At 40.7% G+C, this 27,300-nt stretch overlaps 2 protein-coding genes across 14 annotated transcripts in view; both read left to right on the forward strand.

The window, feature by feature from the left end:
* slmapa (sarcolemma associated protein a) overlaps positions 1-12,338 on the forward strand; it is a 58,885-nt gene extending 46,547 nt beyond the window's left edge. For 7 of the 10 annotated variants that reach the window (XM_086150115.1, XM_086150116.1, XM_086150118.1 and 4 more), the window contains 3 exons: positions 871-1,042; positions 1,151-1,285; positions 9,100-12,338. In XM_086150115.1, coding sequence (XP_086006241.1) covers positions 871-1,042; positions 1,151-1,285; positions 9,100-9,195 — 403 coding nt within the window. In that variant the 3' untranslated portion in view covers positions 9,196-12,338. Of the gene's footprint in view, positions 1-870; positions 1,043-1,150; positions 1,286-3,463; positions 3,552-9,099 lie in introns of all 10 variants that reach the window. The other 3 variants (XM_086150117.1, XM_086150119.1, XM_086150122.1) reach the window with 1 other exon arrangement.
* A 3,032-nt stretch (positions 12,339-15,370) lies between these two features.
* The window catches only part of flnba (filamin B a), a 67,050-nt gene continuing 55,120 nt past the window's right edge, over positions 15,371-27,300 (forward strand). For 2 of the 4 annotated variants that reach the window (XM_086150110.1, XM_086150111.1), the window contains exon 1: positions 15,371-15,806. In XM_086150110.1, coding sequence (XP_086006236.1) covers positions 15,515-15,806 — 292 coding nt within the window. In that variant the 5' untranslated portion in view covers positions 15,371-15,514. The remainder of the gene's footprint in view (positions 15,807-27,300) is intronic. The other 2 variants (XM_086150113.1, XM_086150114.1) reach the window with 1 other exon arrangement.

Here is a 27,300-nt window from a genome sequence, read left to right on the forward strand (position 1 = left end):
GTAACAAATGACTCTTAATACTTTTAAATGAAACGAACTCCTTCTGGAGTCAAAAGCATCCAGAATCAAGTGATTCTAACTGTCTGAACAGCGGCCATGACAAACAAAGCGTCAAAACATTGATTGCTGTAGATATAAAATTTTGAAATTGGATTTGCATTCCTAGCGGCGTTCTAAATGCGATGATACCGACTATAATGATGAAAGTCTGTGTAGACCTTTTTTAAGCTACAAAATGATTAAAGTATGGTTTAAATTTAGTTAGAGGAAATTGAGTATGAACTTCTATTCAAAGTCTTTCCTCTGAAATGCTGATTCTTTCTACTTCAATCTTTTTTCCTAAATGACAAGGTTGTTTCTCGGTGTTGGAGATGTTACAGCTTGTGAAACTTGGTCATGCGTTGGACTAAAACAACTCCTGAGGTCAAGCTGTCCGAGATAAAAAGCTCAAGAGCCATTACGGCCCAGGATTTTTTAGTATTTGAATATAGATCCAATGAGTTAATTTACTTTAGAATGTTGTAATTAATTATCATATCTGTGAAAGGAAATTCAAATCCAAAGTTGCTGTTTATGCTCTTTTTAAAGTGTTTGAACTCCACCTTTGAGATGACAGTTTAAATCAGCCTTTAATTAGCATTCTCATTTGCAAAATATTTTCTTTGTATTTCCTGAAAACAACTTTTCAAAAATAAAACAAAAATCTTTCCAAAGGATGAGTTCCATTACTTCTAATTGATGAGCCCCCCCTCACCCAGTCTGCTCCAACAGATTTAAAGTCAAGCAGTTTGTTGTCAGTCGTCACACTATGTTGGCGTGTCATGTGTTTGTATGTTAACGGGCCACACTTGTTGGTTTGTTTTCCTGCAGCACCAGAGAGCAAAGTCTGGTCCTCAGCACCAGTCTGGAGTCACTAGAGAAGAGAGAAGGGGTTCTGCAGAACAAACTGGGTTCTCTGGAGAACCAACACCTGCAAGACGCAAGCAAGCTGAAGAGCCAGCTGGACCAGGCCCAAGCCCGCACATTCACATTGCAAAAAGAGGTACACGCACCCCTTTTTCTTCCTCAGTAAGGATAACATGTTGAAGTGCAGTCGTAAAGTAAGTTGTGTGTGTGTGTGTGTGTGTGTGCGTGATTTTTAAACATACAGTATGAAAACACACAGTCCCAGCTGTTGGATCTTCGTCAACGCTATGACAAAACAGAGCAAGAGAAGTTGAATATCCACCAGGAGCTGGAGCAGTGCAGGAGCAGCCTGAAGCTGTTACAGGACAAGTCCACCTCCGTGAGTATACACTCACAAACGGTTGTCACTGTTATTGTGATCGAACAAAAGTCATCTCGTCATGTTTTGAGCCCTTTTATTAGGATGAAAGTTATCCTGAATTGTCAAGCAGTTAAGATGAGCCCCTAACATTCAGTCAGTTTTTTTTTTCCTTGAATTTAACATTTGATTGAAGATTAGAGGCCATATTAGCAGATAAATTGGTCTTTCTGTGAGTTAAATGGGCTAAAGAAAAATGTCGATAGTGATGTCTGCACTCTGGCCAATAGCCTTCAGTATTTGTACTAAGTAGCTTGAGAAATCTGTTTGTCAGTTGCCCAATTTATTCCCCATTATACATCCTCTGCTGCTCAAAATAAAAGTGTCAGGTTACTCTATTTGGCAAAGGTTTTAGGATTAAACAATGAGATTAAAGCTTGAAAAAACAGAAACTCGAATTGGACATTCCTATGTACACAATCTATATTTGCTCATCTTTATATTTAAGAGTTGAGTGTTTCCCGTATGGTCAGGTTTTTGTCCAGATCACCCTAACACAGCAGATTATGGTAATGCAGCAGATTTGTCTCTGCGGATTCTGTTGTCCACATAGCCCTTACTGTTCCCCCCTGACCAAACAAAAGCTAACCAGTGCTGTTTGAATCTCCATTAATCTTGAATCCCACCTTCAGTCCAACTAACTGATTAACTAAACAAGAAGATTTTAACGTTGGAGGAAACCGAATAATTAACTCCAAATATGATTCCAGGCTTGTAAACAAATAGTTTTTGAATCAGCTAAACTAGCAATGGAGGCAAACATCTCTCTCAGCTGAGATGACATCTTGTCACGTCCTCAACTCTCCCATCTTTTGCATCGCAGTCCAGGAAACACAAATCTGGAATGAAGGCAACAGCAGTGAGGCAGAGCAGCCTCCTTCCCTCAGTTCTCAATCTTCTCCCTCTCACGCCTCACACCAGCCCATCCTCAGCTCTTCCTCATCCTCTATTCTTTTCGACGTATCTGGTCCTATTACTTTTGGTTTCATTTTCAGAAGAGTCCTGATCCGGGGACGCGCCACTGGATGAAACAATGTTTCCATCTCATCTGAAAAGAAATTTTTGTACAAGCTGATTTATCATTTGGTGGGATATCAAAGAGTAGTGGTCTTTCAGTCAGCAGGAACCAGCTTTCCCTTGAAAATTACATACTCAACTTGTATCAGTCTGCTATTTTTGACTAGCTGTCAATTGCATCTTATCTATCAAGTTGAGCCTTTCTGTAGCCGAAGACCGAGTTCAAAAACATCAATCAGCTGAACATAAATATCTATAACAAGTTTGTGGTATGCATTGACAGTTTTAATATTGCTTCTTATTTGAATTTTAAAATGTCAACCACTTAAAGGATTTCTTTTTAAAAAAAGGTGAAAATGTTTGAGGGCACTTTGTGGTGTTCATCAGCGGACTGATGAGTTTGATTGATAATAGGTGATCAAAATATGTATGAACTTTAAACCAAATTGAACCAAATTGAAACCAAAGTGCAAAACAAACTGGCCCCATCCTGCTGATTGTCGTCAGAGGTGCATTAATCCAGTGAGAACATGAAATGATGTTCTTAATCAAAAACAAGTCAAAAACAAGTTGACATTAGATGGATTCTTAACCTGCTATTGCCATGCTATTGTGTTCTCAGTACACACGGATTATTTTGGTGGGTTAAGGATAATTTAAACAAAGAAGACAAAAGAAAAAACAACCAAAAAAAAGACCAATCATGCAGCAACATACATTAACATTTTGAGATTCATTTTATTCCTATTTTTAAACGAGTGCAGCTTGCTTCTTAATTAATATGTCAGATGTAATAGTGTCCCCAGCGTCCTTTTAAAAGGTCAGTACCTGTTTCTCTGGCAAGTCTTTCATTGGTCAATGAAAAAGTAACAAAGGTCAATGCCAGAAGTTGGTGTTGAGAGAAGCCTGGTGCTGGTTGGCTGGAAGGTGAATGTGGCTGTTGAATGAGCAGATACGGCGGTGTTTCACTCTCTTTCTCTATCTGTTTCTTTCTGTCTCCCCCCCCGTCCTCCCCTGGCCCCCTTGCTGTAGCTGCTCCACCCTCCATGTTAGTTTTTTGGTTGATTTTGTCGGCTGATTTCTTCTTATCCCTCTCCTCTCCTCCCCCTCCCTCCCCTCTAGCCATCCATATTGCAGCCTGTCCAAGCCATATTCATGGGCCTTGTCCTGGCTCTGCTCTACTGGTGTTTCAGCCAGTTGTGGTAGAAAGGTACACGCCGACATGACATCAGTCTGTTTATTTTTTATCTGTGTTTTTGTGTCTCTGACTCTGCCTGTCTCCATCATCTTGGGAAGGAAAGACAACAGAGGTTGAAATATTGTCCTGGTCTGAGATGAATTAATGGTTATAGTCTTCTTCTGGAAACCTTTTGAGAAACTTGTGGAAAAGAGCGCTTTGGAACAAAAGCTCAATCATTTGAAGCTCCTCTAAATGGTATTTGGGAGGTGTTTTCAGGGAAATTTTCTTTACTGAACTGTTAACTTTAGTTCCTCTTGTGATCTAATGTCTTAAATTAATTGGAAAAAACACTCAACAGCCCTGTGTCAAATCACTTCTTCGATGAGCGTTGTAATACTTCAGCCACTGTGACAACCACATCCACTCTTCGTAAGAAGGCAGTCATGTACTAAATGGGACAACGAATCCAAAATTATAGTTGGTTTTCCTTTTGGTCAAGGGACTATCTGAGAAAATAATCTAAGACCAAATATTAGACATATCTTTACAATTTTGAAAACTGTCAGGGTTCCCACTCATCAATGATTGACCACTTTTCCACTCATGGAAAACACATGTACAATGAAAAGGAAGAGGGAAGCAGCCAGGAAAATCTTGCTCAATCCTATAAAAACATTAATTAGGCATTTTACTATTTTTCTATTTGCTCCAAAAATATAGCAGTGTTGTAATTGCTTAATGGATTCTATTAATAATCAAACAAAGATCAAAAATCTTAAGGATTTGATAGTTTTCTAAATTGGATCATTTCGCAACAGGAAATCAAGTGGTCATCATCAAAGAACCCTCTAACATTTATCAAATATGTGTTTTACATTTTCAATAAACCCAGGGATATTTTCATCAGATTCAAATCAATGACATAACCATTAGAAGAATCGATACAAAAATGAGTCATATTGCCTCCAGCCTTGATAAAGACTGACCTCAGCTCCTCCACAGAGGGGATTATAGGTTTGTTTGTGTTTGAATCCTGTCTGTTCTGGCTGAGTCTTTGTAGAAAAAGTCTTGGAATATTATCTTAAGCAAAGATTTAACTCTGTCTCACTCACTGCCCTGATAGCTGAGCCCAGCAAACTCCCACCTATCCGCCAGCCTGTCTCTGCTGTGGAGGTTTATGGATATTTAAAAAAAAAAAAGTTGAAGAGACACTATCAACCTCATAGTTGGGATCTTCCAAATTAACTAAACTTAAGAGGAGCTACAATCATTGACTCTTTCGAAGTCTCCATAGTGTTCTTTTACCCACACTTAGTTCCGTCCTTGTAAAACAGAATGCCGTGAAACCCTGATTTCAGTTGACCAGGACAATTGTATGTCACCTCTTACCGTAAAGACCAGGTTTTTCTTCTTCCATCATCTGTCTGCCTCCTGGTCCAAGCGTCTCTAACTGCATGGCTGTCATCTCGTCTGCCTCCGATCTCATGCAGCATGCATGCAAACTCAAAACTCTCCTGCCACTCAACCACCAAAGACATGACTTCAGTTTCTCCTCAGGACCTGCCGCTGTCTTTTAGTCCTTGTCTTCAGGAGGAAGACTGTCTCAACTTCTTAGACACACACCAAATCAACGCTCTGTGGTTTTATCATAGTCAGTGTGACAAACCGTACGGGAGCAAGAATATTGATGATCACTTGACGAGTACAGGAATGATGAGCTTGCTGGCTCCAGTTTCTTAAAAGCAAGCTTTAGAACATCAATGGTAAAAGTACAAACGCTGCTGTACTCAATTAAAAATACAGGTACTTGCAGAAAAATAACCTGGTAGAAGCAATAATTTGATTCCGCTGAGTATTGACATTTCTAGAGGCAGATTCTATGTAAGATTTAGCTCATGCCATTCAGTATTTGGAGACGACTAATGAAAATAATAAGAACCATCTGTGTTTACATCATGTTTAGATATAGAAAATCTTGGTCTCCAGCCAATTTTAACTAGTAATTAAAGAATCCCTTTTGGACATCCGGAAAGTCAAGTGATGAGCCTGTTGAAAATGTAAACAGCATAATCTCAAGTCAAAATTTTGGGAGTAAATGTCAGGAAAAATTCTCAGACACCTGATAATTTACTGCCATATAGCAAGGAAGGGTTTCTATTTGGTTCCCACGTCTGCCTCCGAGACATTAGACCTCAGGCTTGTGAGTTCAGCTGCAGAAAGTGAATATCATCCAGGTAGTTAGAGCATAAATTCCAGGCCTCGGAGATCAAATTAATTAAGGGTTTGTTTGGGCTGGAGCCTAACAAAGCTCTCTGCTTCCCATCCTACAGCCTCATCCTGCGACTCAGACTAGCTCTCCATCCATCCATCCATCCATCCATCCATCCATCCATCCATCCATCCATCCATCCATCCATCCATCCATCCATCCATCCATCCATCCATCCATCCATCCATCCATCCATCCATCCATCCATCCATCCATCCATCCATCCATCGTCTCTTGCCTCACTCAGAGCTCTGCCTCATCGTACTTCGACATTTGTGTTGTCACTCTGGGATTTGTATTTCTGTTTTACCTGCTCACAGGGTTGGTGTTTCGTTTTTCCTCTCAAGGCTCTGCCATTTTTTTTTCCCCTTTCTCCATCTTCCTACTATTGAGGCTCTGCTTGAGCCTTGTTTCCTGAGTGTTCATCACCTGTCCCACCATGTTGGTCCCATGTTGTGCATGTTGTTTACTGCTTTGCCCGTGCAGGAATGTCTGACCAGTGTCATTTGCTTTGAAGAGAAACTGGTCTTTAACCTTTTTCTCTACTCAGGTAACTTTTGCAGCATGGCTTCCTTTGCTGTATCCGCTTTATTTATTTACTTACTTACATACATAGTTTTCAGTTTTTATTTAGGTTCTTTACCTTTCTTGTACAGCAGCATTGAAGTTCCAAAAGATTGAACTTTGGTTCATTCATTTCAGAAAAACATACATATTTTAGACTATTATACCATAGCATGGAGTCGGTTATGGAAAATCACATGAGTGAAGGATACACAATTCCAATAACATTTTATATAAAAATGAATATATTAGCTCCACTGATTCTAGATGCAGATGTTTTTCCAAGAAAATCCAAATGAACTGACCTTTTAATTGTGTATTTTAAGTGTTTCATTTTGATAATTTTCAGGTCATTTCCTGCTGATTCCAAACCAATACACCTCATAGCATTTTCTTCATGATTTTGAACAAAATTAAGGAGATATTGGTTGTTCACTAACACATTATTCAATAGATAGATATAAGTTAGGCTTCGTTTGTTATTGTTACTCAGTGGGAAGTAGATCATTACTTCAAACTCACGTTTCACTCAGCAGCTCATATTTGATGCAGACGTTTGCCCCCAGATGGAAAGAAAGAGGACAAAACTTAACACGTAAAAGTCACTCCGCTCAGAGAAAGTCAAAGTGTCTTCAGTCGGCATCATCCACTTTGGCTGACAGCAAGATAAGCTGTGTTCCACATGTTGTTGACTCCTTCCGTGACCTCATTGCCGATCACTTGCATTAAATGAGATGGGTGTTTATGAAGCGCAAAAAAAAGCTGGCAGCACGTTTCAGATGTTTTAACAGACTAAACTCTGCCCAAAACTCAAGCCAATCACATATCCAGCGCCTCAGCCCTGGGCTTTGGACCGAAACTAAGAACTTAAATTCTGGTGTGTCTTCAACAGGTTCTCGTGAACCTCACATTGGCCAAACACTAAAAGCAGCAGCGTTAAACTTTCCGTTGGACATAATTTAAAGACTTTAGAAAGTGAGGGGTGGGACTTAAGTCAAATTAAACATCTTGTAACGCTTGAGCTCAAGTGTAGCATTATATTAAAGTGCTTAACTAAACAATGAAAAAATGTTTGAAACCCAAACACCACATTAATTTAAATTTATTTGCTCAATGCTCTTCTGTCAGTCGCATCATCCCCTGTGTGAAGTGAATATTGTGTTCTCAGAGAAGAATCCAAGCCAAATTACTATGAAAACACAGAATGGAATGAGCAAAAAGAACCTTAATCTAAAGAGAATCACTTCCAGGAAAACATGGTGTTTCCAGAGGTGACTATCTCATCCTGATGGAAATAGAAAAATAACTGGGCTCTTAACTTCTCCGAAAGCTGCATTTTACCCGTTCAAATGAAACATTGAAACCATAAGAGAAAAACATAGGACACAAATTTGATAGTTTAGGTCACTTCTCAGCAGCAATTTCCAATGCAAGGTTGTCAGTAGATTGAGAAGATCAACCCAGTATCATTTTAGCCTCATTGAAGTCGGCATGCAGGCAGTTGAAATCATCTCCATCTCCCTCTGACAAACTAGATTTTTTAAGATCTTTTTTGTCAAATGCTTTAGGTCCCTTTTTCATTGAGACCACAAGAGAATTAGTAAGTCATGAAAAGTTTTGATATTAAAGAACAAGTGTTTTAAAGGGTGTTTGTGTTCTGTCATATTGGGACACGACAATACCTTAAAATGTGCTTTGTTGAAGTCTGCATCGTGAAGCCGTCACTCCGACGTTATTTCGATCTGATTTGTCACGAAGGGATGAGGCGACAGCTTGGAAATTCCTTGCTCTCAAAGAACAACATTTAACATGAAGATTGCCAACTTAAACTGCCTCCAGATAATGTGATGTTGGAGACGAAGGCCTGTTCTGTCAGCATTAAGAGGCAGTACAGCTGCTGAAAGAAAAGGACGAAAAGGGAAGTGGAGTTAACAACGACCAGAAAGTCACGTGCGGCTCTTTGCACAGTGAGGAAAATTAACACTAGCAGCTAATTAAATTAATAAAATGTATGGTAAATGGTCGCGCTTACAACAGGGTTTCATCCCCTTATGGTTTTTAAACGTTTTTCACTGGACTTCACATTCATCCATTCATAAACACCGATGGTGGCAGAGGTGCCATGACAGACGCTAACCAGAACATCTGGAGACACTGGGCGCTCAGTGTCTTGCAGACAGGAGGTGTCTGGAATTGAACCAACAACCTTCTGATTGGATGGACACCAGCTCTTAAAACTAAGGTGCAGTGTTTCTAAGCACTATTACAGTTTATTGTACTCGAAGCATTTGCGATCCAAATGAAATAGGTCAACAATCAACCTCTTGTGTAGCAGATTATCGATCCCTCATGTGAGTATTAGTATCTGGTTTACGATGAGTTTACGTGATCAGGAAATTCTTTTTTATGAAAGATCAATACAAAAGTGTACGGGGTTAGTTTTCAGGAATAGGCAGGAATACTAAAATACATCAAGAGACATTCAAAAATTAGAAGGGATGTTAGATTTTGAGAACAAAAATCTCAAAAGAATAAGTGCAATCTTTTGGAACTTCATGCTCCTGATGCCTTTAATTTTTTTCTTTGCAATCCTCTGTATTTCTTTCTCTTCCCTCCTCTTCCCTTCCCCTCTCTTCTCTTCAGTCTTGTTCAGTTTAAAGAAAGCAAGACGGAGTGCGACACAGATGACGTGAACTAATCTCACTTTCTCGCTATTTCCCTGTGTGTGTTGTCTTTGTCGGATAGAGCGGCTGGAGTCCCTGGATGCCAGTTGTCGCCGTAGTGGTTGCAGTGACGGCAGCCATCCTCTACCCCAACCTCTCCAAGAGCAGCTCCACCTAGGACATATTCACACACACAGACACAGACACACACACACACACACACACACACACACACACACACAGCTGTTTGGGGAGCGTCACTGCTTTACTTGTATAAAGTCTAATTGTACATAATTGTAGAGGGATTATAAAGGTTGTGGTTTCTACAGAGATTTCAGATGCGTCTCAGTTTATTATGTTGTTTTATTTTTGCGCGGGGAGTTTTATTGTTTTTAATCTGGGCTCTCTTGGCCATGGTGGGGGCTTTTTGTTCTTTATTTCTCGTCTCTCTGCTGATTTTTTTGGGTAACGGTTGTTGTCAAGCTGATGGAATTTCTACATAAACCCGCCCCCATGTGATGTTCACTGCCGCTTGCCAACAGGGTGGAAGTGAATGTGACACTTTGCAGCAGCTTTAGTCCAGTCAGGAAACATGTTCCTCATTCATTCCTGACCGCTGAAAACCAGTGACTGCTGTTGTCACCAAAAGGAACCGGTTCTGTCGATCAGAATCTTCTGTCACTACCGTTTTTGGAAAAAAACACCAAAAACAAATCAAAACTTGGCCTCTGTACTGCTGATATTTAAGAATTTCACAAACTAGTTCAGTGTTTAGGCAGATTTAGGATTAGAGCCATATGAATACCTAGTAGAATTTTAATTTTACTGTCTCTATGATCTGGGCTTAAAGATGATGTTCTGAGGGTAAACATTAGGAGGTCAGATGTATTAGTATCTGTATAAAAACATAGAAAAACCTCAAGATTTCTGGCCTTTTTTTAAAGAATTAGAACTTGTTCCTCAGAATTGTAATATATATATATCTATCATATCACATGCGGCCCGAATCCTTCTTTGCGCCTCCTTCATAAGAAAACCCCATTACAATTTCACAATAGGGAAACAGCAGGATTGTTATCTAATCATTCTTTAGAGGTTATGGCCTTGAAGGGCAGTAAGAATACTTTATCAAAATGTGTTTAGTTCTAGTGCTGGTTCCTTTTTTGCATTGGAATTTTTTAACAGCCAATTGATGAGAGCATAATGAGAAACGTGTTGGGGCATTTATTTCAAAGTGATTAAATTAAATATGAATTTTTTGGTCATATGTGCAACAAAATGACAAAAAAAATCTCCTCAAGGCTCTTGTAACCTTATCTTGTGGTCCAGAATCTAATTTAAAAAGCTCAAATACATCTGCGGGTATTTTTCTTGCGGAAAGGAAAATTAAATAACTATCGGTCAGATACTTTTTTCTTGAACTGAACATCTAAATTCTCAAAATGAAAGTAAAAACTTATCAGAACAGACCTTGTTCAGATTTTTTTCATCACATCAGTCATTCACTAGTTCAGTTAGATGCCGCGCTTAAAGCCGTGTAGCTCGACGGTAGAGTGCATGCTTTGCATGTATGAGCTCCTGGGTTCAGTCCCTGAAATAACATGACAGGATGTAAACAAACGTGGCTCCCTGATCTTGACTTTTAGTCTGCTGGAAAGTGTCTGTGGTTCCAGGACGTCCGTCTCTGCTCAGTTCCAGTTTAAGGCAGCCATGTTGGCCGTCACCATGGCATTTTTTCCTTCTGTTTAGTTTTTGTTTATTTTGTTTTTGTTTGAACGGGGGAAGGGTTTTAAAAACTTGAAGCCAAATTATTAAAGATGAAAATCGAAATTTCTGTTATTTTATTTTTTTCATTTGAGGACACAGAAAACCAGGGGGTCAAAGTGCCTCTGACGTAAATGCACACAACAGCTTGTGTATGTGTTGGGGCGCATACGCACAACTCAAAAACACACGTCTTCTGAGGAACACACACACACACACACACACACACACACACACACACACACACACACACTTGATGTATTTGCCTGTTTAGCAGCCTGTCAGCACTCAGAGTGGAGGGAAGAAGACTAGCAGTTTTTGCTGCGGTGACTCTTCAGTGACTTGACGTGATTGTGAACTCTTGACTGAAGACGATTGTGAATTTAGCTCCACTAGCAACTTTGAGGATGATGACGACACTTTTTAATCAGAGAAAGACACTCGACATCTAGATGGACCGGTGGTTGCCAGAGGAGGAAACGGACCTCTTGTGCAGTGCCTTCAGCAGGACAAAAGTGACTTCCACAATTCTTTACTGGCAGGTTACCATAAGCATGATGTTTCCAAGATGGACGTCAGGGCCCTCAAAAAAGTGGACATCTATAATTGATAAACAGAAAAATCTAAACTCTGCATGAGGGAATTTTAAACAATAGCAAGCAAAGTATCTAATTCCACACTTCACACTTGGATACTAAAATCATTTGAACTGCATGAAAAAAGTCCTTTTGTGGAGGAAGCAAAGTCTGTGCTGATTTATACTCCTGTGTTGAGGCTATGCCATGAATGTAGGTGCAGGACCTGCAGTGGCAGGGAGTGTGAATACATGTTTCTGGACTCCACCCCCCCTCAAAATTAACCATCACTATTTTGTCTTTATTCAAATTAGCTGGTGGCTAACTTGGAAGTTAGCAAGCTAGATGAGATTAAGGTTTAAAGTGAAGATAAATGATCCCTGAAGGGGCTTCACTTCCAACAAAAAAATTGGCGCAGCAGGTTGAAGGCATCGTTCTCAATGTGACTCGATGTAATGAAGCACTGACATCCAAAAAAAAAAAAATATAAGGGAAATGTTCTTGCAGGTGGACCCACACAGAAGTATAAATTTAGCCCAAGTATCATGACTTGTTTCATATAAAGGGCTCTCAAGTTGATTAGGTTGGAAAACTGTGCTAAATAGTAGCGCAGCATGCGAACTCATTCACGAGCCAAGTCTGCCAATGTACATTTGTAATTTTCACTTTGTGTTGATCAGACTGAACACAAGTTTCACCGGTCGGACATGTGATGACCTTTTGTAAACTAGCCACGCCCACCTGTGACGTCACATCCGGGACAACAGCTGAGCATCACTGCAAAGCACCAATCAATTCTTCAAATGGCCCCAATTACAGCCATTCCACTCTTCATGGTCGGGCTGTCGGCATCCCCTGGGGCGTTTTTAAATGATTTCAAGATGTGTGTGTGTGTGTGTGTGTGTGTGTGTGTGTGTGTGTGTGTGTGTGTGTGTGTGTGTGTGTGTGTGTGTGTGTGTGTGTGTGTGAGAGAGAGAGAGATTCAATTCACACTCTGGACTCCTGAGCGACGTCCGTCATAGTTTGTGTACTCTGTCTTGTCTCTGTGTTTTAAAAAGAAATTTAAAAAGACAACAAATATTCCTGATGTTTAAAAAGAAACACTACAGTACAGAGAGAATTGTAAATTAAAATGTTATTGAATGATGTGCTACTAGACCTATTTTGTTAAAACAGTGTAGAGATATGAGATGGAGCTGTGTAGAAGGGAGATGGGGAGGAAATGTATTGAATATGCAGAGAAATGTTTGGATTAAAGTTGTAGCAAGCTGACCCACCAAACTGGCATCCACTGTCTTCATTCACCTGTTCTGCTCTCACAGTCTGCATACGTTGAACAATATGTTGAGACATTTATTCTACTCTTTATTTATTTATATATATATATATATATATATTTTTTTTTTTTATTTCCACATGGGGAAAATCCTCATGAATTGGGAGCAAGAGTTCGAGGATAAAGATCTGAAAGTTCAACACATAATGCTGACTATTGCTTTGTTTTAAATTTGATACATGAATTCGAACCTATTCCCTCCCATTTGCATGTTGAAATGGTTTACATCAAAAGGGAAAATAAAAAGGGAAAATTACAGTTATCCTGCTGTTCTTGATACTACACTTGACTGGTCCATCTTAAGCTGCTATTTCATGCTACATGTTAGTTTCCAAAATTCAAATTTCAAATTAAGATGTGCGATAAAACCCATCTTGGAGTCTGTGACGTTAAAGAATAAGAGCAAAGAGCCCTCCAAAACTGTTTATTTTAAACATTGGCCAATTTCGATGATCTTCTCTACTTTTTTGTCTTTTTTTTCCCTCCCTCCTTTATCCCAGTTAAATAATTAATTTCTAGTATTCAAGCTGTCGTGGTACTGACCTTAATAAAGGCGATTGCTGATGCTTGTCAAGGAAAAATGTTCAAAAAGGCAAAATCACTTGGGTTTTATCACATTTACTTGGAAATCTGTTCCACCAAAGAGCTGAAAACACACACCAGGATCCTGAAAGTAGTTGAGAGTCAGGTATTGAGCTGATCTTTTGAGAGCTTTGTGACTCACTTCAAACACTGTGACAAAGAGTGTTACATGCAGGCCTGGGCGTGTGTGACCGACATGTAATATTAACTGGAAGAACGCTTCAGTCAGACGTTGCAACATGCAAAAGGAATTATGGCTCACATGCAAGCACCTCCATGCACGCTCTCAGGCTCCGGGTGGGGCGTGATGGGGGGAATTGATTTTCTTTCACTTGGTACTGGAAAAATTCCAGACTCTAGAATTTTATAAATGATAGAAAACAAAGTACAGATTTTTGCATATCCCAATTTCGAGAAATACTACTTTTCCAGGAAAATAGATCCATTTAACATTACAAATGAGTGAACCGCATTGATAACTGATGCTGACTGATTTATTGGCCTGCTTGTTAGTGTATTTCATACATCAATCTGTGTCAACACAGGAAATCTTCAATATTTGTCCCTAAAGGATCCCACCAGTTTGCTGTATCTAGTATATTCCCAGCTGGACACAAATATTGAGATATTTGGTCGGCGGGAAAGTCTGGAAGCCTAATGGATATCATTTAGATCCAGATGACAGCTAATGTAAATACTGTTGTTTCAAGTTAACTAACCAAAATTCAACATCTAACGATGCCCAGTGACATTTGAACTTTCTTTGTTATTGATATTCGGAAGGACATCTTCATGCTCGTGATTTCTTTTCCCTTACTTATATTTACTAAACCCTAATAATGTACCTCTGTGCACATTGAAATGTGGAACTTTAATAAATGACAGCATAATGAGCTTTGAAGTGTGTGAACCGTGTGTGTGTGTGTGTGTGTGCATGGGGATTCCATGGATCAATCTCAAACTAGGATGCAGATCCACAAACCCGATTGTTGCAAAAACAAAAAAAATGCATGAGAGAAGATGCATCACTTGAAGACAGGTTTCACCTGACACCACAACTTGCAAATAGATGATGGAGAGATGAATTCAAGAAATAAAGTACCTCAACACACATCACAAGACATCCCTTTAATATATTTATAATATATTGTAATATATTACAACGATACAATACTACCTGGAATCGGGATTATAAAAACATCTGCAAGTTTACCTCGGTTGCTATGGTAACATATAGTTTGTAAACTCCAGCCCTGAAGGTAGATGTCGGTTCCTCCTGCAGTAGACGATCTTTGGGCGACCAGGTGGTGCCTTCACGGTCTCCAGACAAATGGCTATCCATTTGCTCAAAACATCCAAATATCTTAAATCTTGAAGCGAGTGCACAATATAAATATGCATTATAAGGAGCACCCCCTATACAAGTAAAGTAGAGATTATCTTTCGTGTGCATCGTATATTTGCAAGTGTATTTGCAGTCCCTATGTCCTCTATTGTAAGTCGCTTTGGATAAAAGCGTCTGCCAAATGTAATGTAATGATAAAGATTAAAATGTTAAATTTTATTATCAGAAATCAACTTCCATTTTGATTCTTCAAAAGGGAAACAAAATAACAAAAAGATCATTCCAGTTCATGTTAATTTAAGAAACTTTGATTCATCTTGTAGTCAAAAAAGGATTTCATATTGTGCAAACTTATGTGTCCCAAAGGTCATTGCCTCTGCAAAGGATTCTGTGGTTCCGCCAGCCAGTCTCCCCATCATATACTACAATATAATTAATATTCGCACAACATATTTCTAGTTTTTGAACCAATTCCTTCAAGGTTTCATGGCAATTCTAAATTTTTTGATCTTACTTTATCACTTTTTGATTTTATATCCAATGTGAAACAAGGAGGGAACTCACAACGAATTGCAGGTTGCTTCTAAAAAGATTTCCCAAAATAGTATTAAATCGTAATTGAAATTATTAGAAGGTAGTATTTATTCTTTCAAATGTTCTTGCTTTCTTTCTCTTCTAATAGTCCTCCGGGGGAAATGTTCTGTATATTCCGAGTTTTCGAAGAGGTACCTGAACGCCCCGGCGGCCACTCAGTGCAGCTGCGGAGACGATAAAAGTTCAAACTTCAGCGATCTTCTACAGAGGCAGCGACGTGGGAACGACGAGCCGTTCCGCTCTCACACCCCAGAACAGAGTTGTTTCATTTAAAAAAGGAAAAAAAAAAAATTTTTTAAAAATGCCGGCCACAGAGAAGGACCTGGCGGAGGACGCGCCTTGGAAGAAGATCCAGCAGAACACCTTCACCCGCTGGATCAACGAGCACCTGAAGTGCGTCAACAAGCGGATCGTGGACCTGCAGCTGGATTTGGGCGACGGCCTTCGGCTCATCGCCCTGCTGGAGGTCCTGAGCCACAAGAAGATGTACAGAAAGTACCACCCGAGGCCGACCTTCAGCCAGATGAAGCTGGAAAACGTGTCCGTGGCGCTGGAGTTCCTGGACAAGGAGAACATTAGGCTCGTCTCCATCGGTGAGTCGCGCTTGCTGATTTCCATTCGGAATCCTACGCTTTTACACGTTTTCACCGCTACACGGTTATTTAAACATCTTGCACAGTTAAAATCGATAGTATTCCTAATAAATCGAGGGCGTGCTTTAATTCGGCATATATGTATCATTGGTTATATGTGTACATATATGGATATAACTGGTTCAGCACATTGAAGCGTCACATTGATATTCCAATTTTCGGGAGGGGTGGTTCTGTAAAGAAGACTAACTTCTATTTTTTTTTTTTCAATTCTCGCATTTGTAGTTCACCGCCTTTTAAAACCAGTACATATATATAACATTTGGTGGGACTCACCTGCAGAGTCAGGTGTCGTCACTCTTCACTTGACGTGCGTTTCAGCCACGGAATTGCAGTCGTATCAACCTTTGCAACGGCTGTGCATTTTATTAATTTGAACTACTGCAGTTTTTCTAGTGTTAAAGTCACCAACGTGTACTTTTATCACCGGTTTCGCTTGTCTGGTGTGTATCGGTGACTTGCATTTCAATTGAACGTCCCTTCAAAAACGCACCAGTTAAGCCCGCCGTATCTTTCCAGCGCCTTTAAAAGTGCCAAACTCGTAATATTTAAGGTTTAAAGTAGCTAACAGGACGTCATGTTGAAATCGGCGTCAACGGTTCCTTCAGTTGACTTTCAATATCTCAATTTAAAGTCGTGAGCACACTTTCTGTCCGGTCAAAGCGTGAGGAGAAGCGATCGAATCCTAAGCGGTTCCGTTTTCTAAAAGTGGGCGATTTGTGAATGGAGTCTGGTGCTGCTAATAAACCATCATCTTCACCTTGCTGCTCCTGCCTCCTACAGTGAAGCCCTACGTCTTTTCTTTTTGCTTTAAAAAGACGTTTGTTTTGTCTGAAATACAATGAACCCTCCTCATGATTTTTAATCTGGTTGAGCAACTTTTTCCTCCCTGGTCTGCAGAGCCCTGAACCATAATCCTTTCAGTTATTTTACCAATTAGAAATGATCAGGCATGGCAGCCGCGGTTCGATTCCAACAGCGGGACTTTCTGTGATTTGTTTGTGCGTTCTCGTCTTGTCTACGTGGGTTTCTTCCAATTGCTTCCCTCAATCCAAAAACATGCCATAGGCTCCAGCGTGCAGTACAATCTGCAGTTCTGTCTTGATCCCAGAAGACAATATGTGACCCCAGACGCTCCGTGCAGAATGAAATAGAAATAATTCAAATGAGATGAACAGAAATAATGATAATCAAATATAAGTGGTGTCAGGGCTTGAGATAAAGTTACATCGGCGAACTATAACTAGATGGATTGTGAGATGAGATAGTGTGACATTATTCCTGGACCAAGTTGAGCGATTTTGATCGCCACAGGCAAGACTGACCCCTTGTGATGCTCTGTAGCGCATCTCGACGGAATCTGTCCACCGCTCTCGATCTCCTGCAATTGGTCTGAATGTCCTGCAGTGGGTGAGAAGTGTTGTTGAGAATTATCCTCATGTAACACCGCTTTCAGGGTCTAGCTCCAACCCCATAGCCTTGCTGGCCTTAAGGATTCGTATCAGCCGCCAGCGGACTGCGACACGCGTAAAAGAAGACTCTGGCCAAGACACTCAGAGCATCCTGAGCATTGTCCAGCAGATGTTGGACTGCAACTGCCTCAGGAAGTAAGGACGTAGAAATGGCTCTGGCTCTTCTTATAGACTGCATTAGAGTTGTTCAGTTCAGTTTCCTGTCAATGTCATGCCCTGGTATTTGTCGTTAAAAAAAAATGAATGAATGAATGAACGAACGATCAGGCAAATCTCAACGTTTTCCTCTGGTTATTTTTTATTTTTTGAAAGCAAAAGAAAAAATTCACAGCAGGGACAAAGTTCGATATACTTTCTTGAAATGATATGAAAGAAATCACACCATGCAACTTAACTGCTGTTTGATAACCATGCAAGGCAAAATTCAAATTCACCGCTCTTTCTCTTTTCTCCTTTCACCACAATGGGTGTTTTTAGTGCTGTAGAGCAGTTTTGCAGATTTTTTTAGTCTATAAACCTATGCACTAATGATTTTGGTAAAATATGTGCTGCTGTTTTCATTGGATTTGTATCCTTTTAGGAAACAGTAATGTACTGTGTAGGGAAGGGTGTGTCTGCAGGATGGAGCCAATTTTTCAAAATGATTTTCACAGTTACATTGTATTTGACAAATGTTACAAATCCTATTATTTTACCAATGCAGTTTTGGCACCAATGTGAGTAGTTCAGTGCTTTTGTGAAAGTGGGGAAACGAATGTCTCAAGATTTTAATTCTGTTCTCATGGAATCATCTGTTGGCACTTTGGGCTGCAGAAGGTTAGAACTGAATATCTGTATGCGACCAGGACCAGAGTTTTCGGTATGTGCTGACACAGCGGTGACACACCTTCATTCAGACACATGCACACTGAGATCTGTGAGGTCATCGACTGTCTGCCGTGAGACTCCAGGTGTGTCGCGATGAAGGCACGCGCTCGTCTGTTTTCAGGGCTCCGGTCCAACACTCGTCGGCATTTTTATTCACTTCGGTTTCTGCAAAACTGAAAACAAAAAAGTGGGTGTGTAGCAAATTTTCTAAACGTTCAGTTTCCTCAACTGCACAACTTTAAAGGTTGAGAGTGCATTTCATCAGTGGCTCAGGAAGAGCCGCAAATATCAGTATATAATGACTATTGCTTGGTGGTGATAATGCATCATTGATTATGTAAAATATGATTCTTGGCTGGAGTGGAGAGTTTGTTTTTCCTACAGGTTTCAACTTTCAGCTGATGATAAAATTTCTATCCGAATAAGAGCGACGTGTTTCCTAACTCACCGAGGCTGTAGGTGAAACCCAGTGGAAGTCGGGGCTTGTTCATACTGTAAATCTGACCAGGGAGGTTTGATTTTCCACTGTAGAGAGGAAATGACTGGGCGGGTGGGACACACACACACAGACTTGAGCGGTCTTCGTACAATGAGAAAACGTGTATTTGGTGTTTAGTCTGTAAGGGCCGTCGATATTATTCATCTCACTGCGAGAGTTCCTCTGGGAAAGCCTGAATGTCTCAGTGAAGTTCTCCAGAGACCACACTGCTGCTTTTGCACATTTACCATTAAACATGAACATCTCATGAACGGGGGTTTAAAGGGAGTATTCCAACACTCATAAGGAAAGGCTCTCCTTCAGTTTTCTTCTTCTTTTTTTTTTTTTTTTTTTGTCTTGCTATTGTCTGTCTTTTGCCTTTACATTTATATTCATTTTTATATTTTACTTTTTATATATATTTTTTGACGAAAGTGTTACACTGCTGTGATAGTTTCTTATGATATATACATACATACACACACACATCCATCCAATTTGTTTTTAAAGTGGTTTTGGCTCAGTCGGTAGAGCTCGTGTTCCTCAAGTTGGGAAGTTGCCGACGTCATGTCCGCCCCCTGTGCGTGCCCTTGAGCAAGGCATCGGACTCCAGGTTGCTCCCAATGGTTTGGTTAGTGCTCCGCATGGCAGCTCTGCCACCTACGGTGTGTCAATGATAAATATAATCCAGTGTAAAGCGCTTTAAAACCACAATGTGCTGAAAGCTCTATGTAAGGGGGGGACTATTTACCCTTAATAGATCCGTGCAATTCAGAGGCTCTTATCTATACCGCTTATTCTCTGTGTAAAAGTAGCCGCAAACAGCTCTGCAAACAACTTTCATATGGTGAAGGGACACCACAGTAACTGAGGTTCGTGGGGACGCGAAGCAGATGTTTACACAGGTAGCGTTAGTCTGTTAGATACCTCACCTGTCTGACACGGAGAGAAAGGAGGGAGTGTGGGAAGAAGACAGCAAATGGTGTGTGTGTGTGCACACACACTTGCTAATGGTTCACCATGGCATGGGCCCCTTGAGGGAGGCCCCTGGCTTTTGTCTGTTCCCTTGGGGTGACAAGGGGACAGAAAAGTACTTTTGACTGGATGGATTTTCATCGTGACGTCTTTCCTGTCAGAGCTTATAATCCGTCTTGTAAATACAATGGCATTAGTGAACAGGCCGTTTCAAACCTGGAGTTTGTTGGCCTCTACTTATTCCAGGAGAAGCTGGTAGTGTTTTTTTTTTTTTTTTTTTTTCAATCGAGGTAGGTAGAGCAAAGTTCGTTGTGGCCATGACATTTTATGCTTCGTGAGAAACTTGGCTAAGTCCTCATAGCTTCCGTCCACACGCCACTCCCCAGGAGGTGGAGTGTGGGGATTGGTTTCCTCCAGCCTTGGCCACCATTCTTCCTTATCTGTACATGCCGTTTGGTATTTGTGAATGTGTGGCAAAGGTATAGCTAATTTTTGCGGTAGATTCTCTTTCTTGTACTCCGTGTTCAGGTTGCCTCTTTCCAAGATTTGACCGCCATTTGCACGTCTTCATACGCCTGACTAGATTACATTATCGTACTTTCAACCTCAAGACTATCACCGTACAGCCTTGCATGACAACGCAGCTACTCCTCCATTCTCACTTTAAATTTTTGACCAATCACCCGATAGTTCTCGGACAACCTGCAAGAGAAGAAATTCTGACCAGATGATGAGTCGAGAACAAGCTGCAAGAACGGAGTGATGTCATTTTGTCCTTCAAGCTCTAGGAGAGCAAACAAATGTCTTGCTTCTCGCAGAGTATGTAGAGGCTTTCTCAGTAGGAACGCTATCTCTTTGTTGACATGATCTCTTTGCAAAGATGCCGTTGTTTGTACTATGTCTGTTGTTGCCTTGCTGTAGGCTTTTTTCATTCATTGTTGCATTGTTTTTTTTTTTCTTTTCCTCAATTATCTTCACGGTAATCATCATGGTCATTCAAACTGAAGACTGAGGATGAAGTGATTTCTATTAAATATTTCTCAGTTGAAGAATGTCATCCGACAATGATGTGCAAAAACTGTACTCTTAAAAACCGAGAGCTGAAGGAACACTGAAGCCCCGAAGTTGAAATTTGTTAAAACAAATTGTCTGACACACTTTAAACAATGTATTCAGTAGATTTGACTGTCTTTTTGTATAAATGGCAGGGATTTGTAAATGGTATTCATGTGACTTTGCATTGGCTGAGCAGGCACAAAGCTCAGGGCATAAAATAATTTACAGAAAAGGGGTCAGTGGGGAAAATTACTATTACTACTACTAATAATAAAAATAAATAAAAAATAAAAATCCCACATCAGCCAATTAGTCATATGGCTTGAGCAAGCATGTTAAGTGTTGGGCACATGCCCTTCTGGGAAATAACGCAATGTCTTTAGGTAGTGAACTGACTCAGCATATACCATTGACTCACCGGGGACGATGTCTTCATTCCTGCCAGTATTCTGTCTCCTCTAGTCTTAACTGTTGAGTAATTTTGCTTTCCTCACAGTAGTTGTGCGTCTGTAGTTCAGCTCCAAGCAACAACAACCACAGAGGCCTCGTCACTCTTAGACTGCAACACCTCCTACAAGCTTGTTGGACATTGTGTGTCTTGGCCTGTGTGTGGGGTGTGTTTTTTTTTTTTTGTATTTTGTGTATACATAGTATAAAAAGGGTGTTGGCCTTGTGCTTGTGTGGACAGATTTGTTTCAAGGTGGAAGTAGTTGACGGATTTTAAGTAGCTCCAGTGGACATGTACGAATGCGATCAGTCAGCTATTTTGAAGTCCTAGTTAAAACAAACCACTTTTTTACCAACGACAGTAGTTATTCAACCAGTCAATGTCTGACTTCCTCTCTGCTGTTTGGTTGCAAAAAATCATGGAAAAAAACTGATATTTTCAAATGCTAACAGTAATAGCTGGGACTGATACTTTATCATAGTAGGCATTGTAAGGCAAAGCTTAGGGCTTGTATGAATTACATTTCTCAGTGACTACCCTCTATATATTTTATAGCTTTTTCATTTATTCATAGAATTTCAAAAATTCAAACGAAGACATTTATTGTCTTCTTCCCATGACATCAGTCCGCTCTGGAGATGGCGAGAAAGAACAGGACCGACAGGATCGGCAGCTTTCGCGTTGACCTATGTTCAGTTGCCTGACCTCATTCTCCGTCATGCTTGAAGTTGACCCAGAGATGTGTAACAAACGTGATAACGAATGCAAAATATGATCCAACGGTAAAACCTGAGCGAGTATAGTATTGATCTAAAACATGGTATGTGGCCCTGAAGTGTCATGATCCTGTCTTTGCTGAATTGGGGGGAAAAAAAAAATCAAGAAAAGAAAGGACACCCAGTTATTGTTGTCATTGAGACCTCTCAGTGGGCTCGGCAGGTGGGGAGCCACTCCCTCTGGCTTGGTTGATGGCAGCGTTTAGGTCTCACGTTACCGCCGGTGTTGTGCTGATCCATATCACCCCCGGCAACTATCAGCAGCACCGAAAGTCCTCGAACAAGTACTCCTCTACCTGGCCTCGGCTCGCGTTTGGAACTGAACTGGATCTGATAAACATGTTCTAATTGTAAATGAATGCTGGCCGATGTATGATAAACAGTTAGGCCTTTTTAGTGTAAACTTCATTTTCCATAACAAAAATTCATCATAGAAAAGGATTCTGAATTTGCTGGGGGGGGTTCTTGAGTTCTCTTCAAAGTGATTTTCAAAATACTGGTCTCATAAATAGCTGTATACCAGTAACAATGCTGCTCTCAATGAATTAAACCATCCCTGTAATTTGTCAAGAGTAAAAATTACCACTCACTTAAAGCCTCTACTTGCCCTGATGCTCCAAATCCTCTGCCATCTGCAGGAATTGAGGTTAAATATGTTGCAAGATCATTCTTAACCTCTTTGTTACATATTAACTAACTGAGACTGGCAAGCCAGCCCCCCCCACACACACGCACACAAACCATCTCTGAGGTTTTTGCATTTTTCTTTCTTTGTCTTTTCTCGACCAGTTGTTGCCATGTGTCAACAGGAGTCTTTATCTGACTCCTCTTATCGATCTCTTGACAGCAGATAGATGCGTGGTTCGTATTGTGTGCACGTTTGCATGTGCATGTTTCAAGACCCAGTTGAGGCTTTTAAGAGGTTTTGCTATTCTCTTCACTGGGGTGTTGGTTTGGCCGTTGGCAAAAACTACCAGGATAGGTCTCATTTTACTAAAAGGAGGTGTTTTCTCTCCGCACTCAAAATTAACAGCGTTGTTTGAACAATGATACATTTTATTGATTTATTTTTGAAATCGGCCCTCGGCTGAGGTGCCTGCCCTTGAGACGACCTTTTTTGTCTCTGCCACCCGGACGTTTCTCTTTCACTCACAGGCAGGTTTGACATTTTCCAGCAAGTTTATATTCTAATTACTAAATACAACATCCAACTGCTAAAGTTTCACCTGAGTAGCATCGTTCCACTTTCCCACTCACATTTTAGAGGAGACCTCAACTGTGATGCAGGACAAGCTCCACCTTAACATTGCTTGACATCCTCCCCTGCAAGTGCACTGTGAAGGCAGGAAAAAGATTTGGCCATTTTTTATTTATTTAAATTTTATTTATTTTTATTTTTTTAACAAGCTGAATAGAAGCAGTCACATTCATTCATGTATCGATCATTCAACCTTAAATACCCCATTAAAACATAATGCACCAAGTGCCTTGCAAACACTAAACAAAAACAATGGTTTTGCATCAAGAGTAGTTTGTCATGACTGAACGGTCCTTAGAAAGAATGGCAGTTGACTTCTTTATTTTTTTATTCCAAATATTAGGATTTACTTAGAAAAAGTAAAATCAGAATGTGTTGTCATCTGAATTTAGTCTTTTATATATTTCAACCGATCAAATTGGGGTTATCTATTGAGCTGACTGATGGCCTATTGAACGAAACTGTCCCTCTGTGATTGGACTCACCTGGACCTCCTTCCTCAAAGGGGGCGGAGCCTGTTTAAGACGGATAGATGCTCCTTTGGACGTTTGTCCTCCGTATCCTGAGGTGGCAGGTGCGTCTGCATGAAGGAAGCAACGGAGCCCCACTTCCCCTCCACACACACACACACACACCTCAGGTTTAAGGAAAGGCTCAGCTGAGACTGCTTTTTAATGACAAAGGCAGAGGTGTGTGCCCTGTGCACACACACATGAATACACATTGACTGACAGCATGGGAAGTCAGAGTCCAAGTTCAACATGGGATAAAGCACATTCCAGCTGTTGTCCTGGCAACCTCAGTAAACAAAAGTGGCAATTGGCTGTCCCAGAGTCCCTCTCTGCCTGAGTGGACTAGCTTCCTCTTGATTCCCCAAGCAGGGGAATGGAACCAAAACAAATGACCGCCACACCTCATTTTTACTTAACTAAATGGCCAATAACGTGCCATCATGAAGTTATGTGGAGCCACATGACCCCACCCCCGCCCCGATCTCCTTCTTGCAAAGTGTGTGACCCGGAGCACCGCCGGGATGAGCACAAATCGAAGATCCTCAAAGTCACCAGGTGTTCATCCTGTGGAAGGCCCGAACACTCCAGCCCAGCATATTTTACTCATTTCAACACTTTCTTACAGTTGATGCGGTGAATTTTCTAAACGCAGCGTGAATTTGAAAGTACTCGCGGTTAGCACACAATTTTCCATGGACATGGAACACATGTCTGGCAAGCGGTTGTCTGCTTAATGTTTGCTCTTTGTTACTTCAACCTCTCTTTACCCTGTATCCTCAAAGGGAATATACTTCTGGCCACCGTCTGAAGGGGTATATAGTGTACGCAGAGAAGTTAGAGCCAATTTATTGAGTTAACTATCACATTGCTGAATCTAGAAATCCACACGGATGTAGAGAACGCTCCGTCCCATCCAGTCCCGAACTCAGTATCTGTGGCAACCACGTTTCGAGCCACAGTCACTGTTCCGATAACCTCGTCCCTGCACCTTTTGTTGATGTCACACCTTAAACCTGTTCTGATTGGCGGGACCAACCAATTTCTGCGCAGAAATTAAAAAAAAAAAAAAAAAAAATTGAGCTGATGATTTTCATTTCACAAATCTGAAATCTGACAAGGCTAATCAATCCTATGTAATAAAGAGAAATTGTTCTCAGAGGGGAAAAAAAACTTGACATGAAATGAACTGCAGACGTGCACAGGCTCGCTTTAAAGTGCGTAAATCTTTTAATTAGAATGGAGCCACCATGACCAAAATGGTCTCTCGCGCTCGTGCAAGAGCTGGTTTTGAAGTCATATCTGGCAGGAGAATATGTGTATTGTTTTGAGACCTCACCGTGAGCGTGCGTGCATGTGTGAAGCGGTGTTAATTATTCAGGCCTTCTCTCATAAGATCATCACACAACCGAAGCCTTTGCAAACACTTGATGCAGCTGCTCCAGATGTACGGATGACTGGTGCTGTTTACAGCCATGACCTGGAATTAGAACCATCCGGCACACATCGCTTCCATTATGGCCAACATCCCAGCATCTCCGATGCAACGCGTCTGGACAATTTCAGAGCTACTTTCCCGCAGAGCCGATGTGCTATAAAGGAATTATGGATGTGTGACGTGTGTTTGTTGGAACCGGAAACCCCTTACCTGGAGCGCGCCTCGGAACGCTGTCAGGGTTTTTTACCTCCCTCTGCAGCAACAGTCATGTTGGGTTGATGGTGCGGCGGGTCATCAACCTGTGATACTATCAATTAAAAATGAGAATAGGGAAGGTCATTTCTCTTCACTGAAGCAGCTACAGCAGCAAGTAATTTAGATTTTGACAACAATTTGTTTAAAAGCTGTCAAGGATGGTTTTCTGTTGAAACAGTCAGTAATTTCAGCCAGCGGTAACTAGAAAAAATGGCTAAAAAAGTATTTATATTAACTTAAGTTGTTAAAATGCTCTCCTGCAGCAGTTTCAGAAATCTTTGAAAAATCTCTGGAAGTTTGACTGACGCTACGCTCAGACTGCTCTTTCAGGTTTTTATGTTCTGCCGGTGGAACCAGGCGCCAACATTTCAGGGAGCATGTTGAACATCAGGGACTGACCTTTAAAATTGAGACATCTGACATTAATTACAATACATTTCTTCTTCCTCGGTGCCCCTTTCAGCGCTGCCGGTGCTCAAGGTGACCGACTGCCATGTTTCCTAGGTCTAGAAATGACTATATTATATATACACTGCTCAAAAAAATCAAGAGAACACTTAAAAAACACATCCTAGATCTAAATGAATGAAATATTCTTATGAAATACTTTGCTCTTTACACAGTTGAATGTGCTGACAACAAAATCACACAAAAATGATCAATGGAAATCAATTGTATCAACCCATGGAGGTCTGGATTAGGAATCACACTCAAAATTAAAGTGTAAAAACAAACTCCAGGCTGATCCAACTTTGATGTTATGTCCTTAAAACAAGTCAAAATGAATCTGTGTTGCTTCCTGAGTGGACACTATGATTTCACAGAAGTGTGATTGACTTGGAGTTACATTGTGTTGTTCAAGTGTTCCCTTTATTTTTTTGAGCAGTATATATATGATTATATTCTACATGGAGCAGATACAAGCGGGGGTCTCTGCCAGACACCTTGGCGGGGTTTGACTGAACCCCGAGTCCCGTCTCTGCGTTGAAAACCCCCGAGGAGCTCCAGATCCCTGCGGGCAGAGGGTCAGCCAGCAGTTTGCGGTTGACCATACAAATCAGGAGCTTCCTGTTTTAGGAGCTCAGTGTCTCACACCTGCTGATCTGGACTCCACTGGGATGGAAGGGCTGGTTTTCCTTTCGTCGCACAACATTTCTGAAGATTTATTCGATCGGCCACTGCGTTTCCCTCGGAACAGCTTTATCTCTAGGTGTGTGTAGGACAGCACACAGGGTTTTTGTGTCAGAGCATATAAAGGAAACCTGAGCGCAGCAGGGATATAGATTTACTTCTCTGCTGCAGTAAAAGCTCTTTTGTAAGCTGTGATTTCTTAATGCAGTACGGTTTCTCGCAGTTTTTTTTTTGTCGCCGCAACGCTGGAAAGAATAAATGCATGTGGAAAAAAAAAAACTTGACTGATTTTATTTAAGGCCAATTTGAACTTGAAACAACCTGCTGAAAACCTGAAGCCCATCAAGCCCTTCATATTCAGTGGAAGGCTGATTTATTATTTGACAAACATGGACGGACACAAGTTTCCAAAAAATATAGGCACATCCTCTATATCTGGGCTTTCATATTAGAATTTTGATTTATTCATTTTTTCCCCTAGATCCAAACCTCTTCGTAAATATATTGTCTGTTACATCTTTGGAAAGCCTAGCACTAGCCTTTACCAGAAATGGGACACACAAACGGAAGCAGATGGAAGAGAAAATCCGCTCGAGCACAAAGTGACACTGATGTGGGTTGGAAGGAATATATTTGATCGTAGTTTAAAAAAATCTGCATACATCTCTAACCAATTATGCGCGCATGTGGGTGGGATATCAGAATAAATTTAACTCCGATCCCAGTTTACAACATTTTCACACAGATCAGGGTTGGGTACATTTTCCATTC

This window comes from Fistularia commersonii, chromosome 7, assembly GCF_037954325.1.
Source record: "Fistularia commersonii isolate RoL2024-O1a breed Wild chromosome 7, RoL_Fcom_v1.0, whole genome shotgun sequence".
In the NCBI taxonomy this organism is placed as follows: Eukaryota; Metazoa; Chordata; class Actinopteri; order Syngnathiformes; family Fistulariidae; genus Fistularia; species Fistularia commersonii.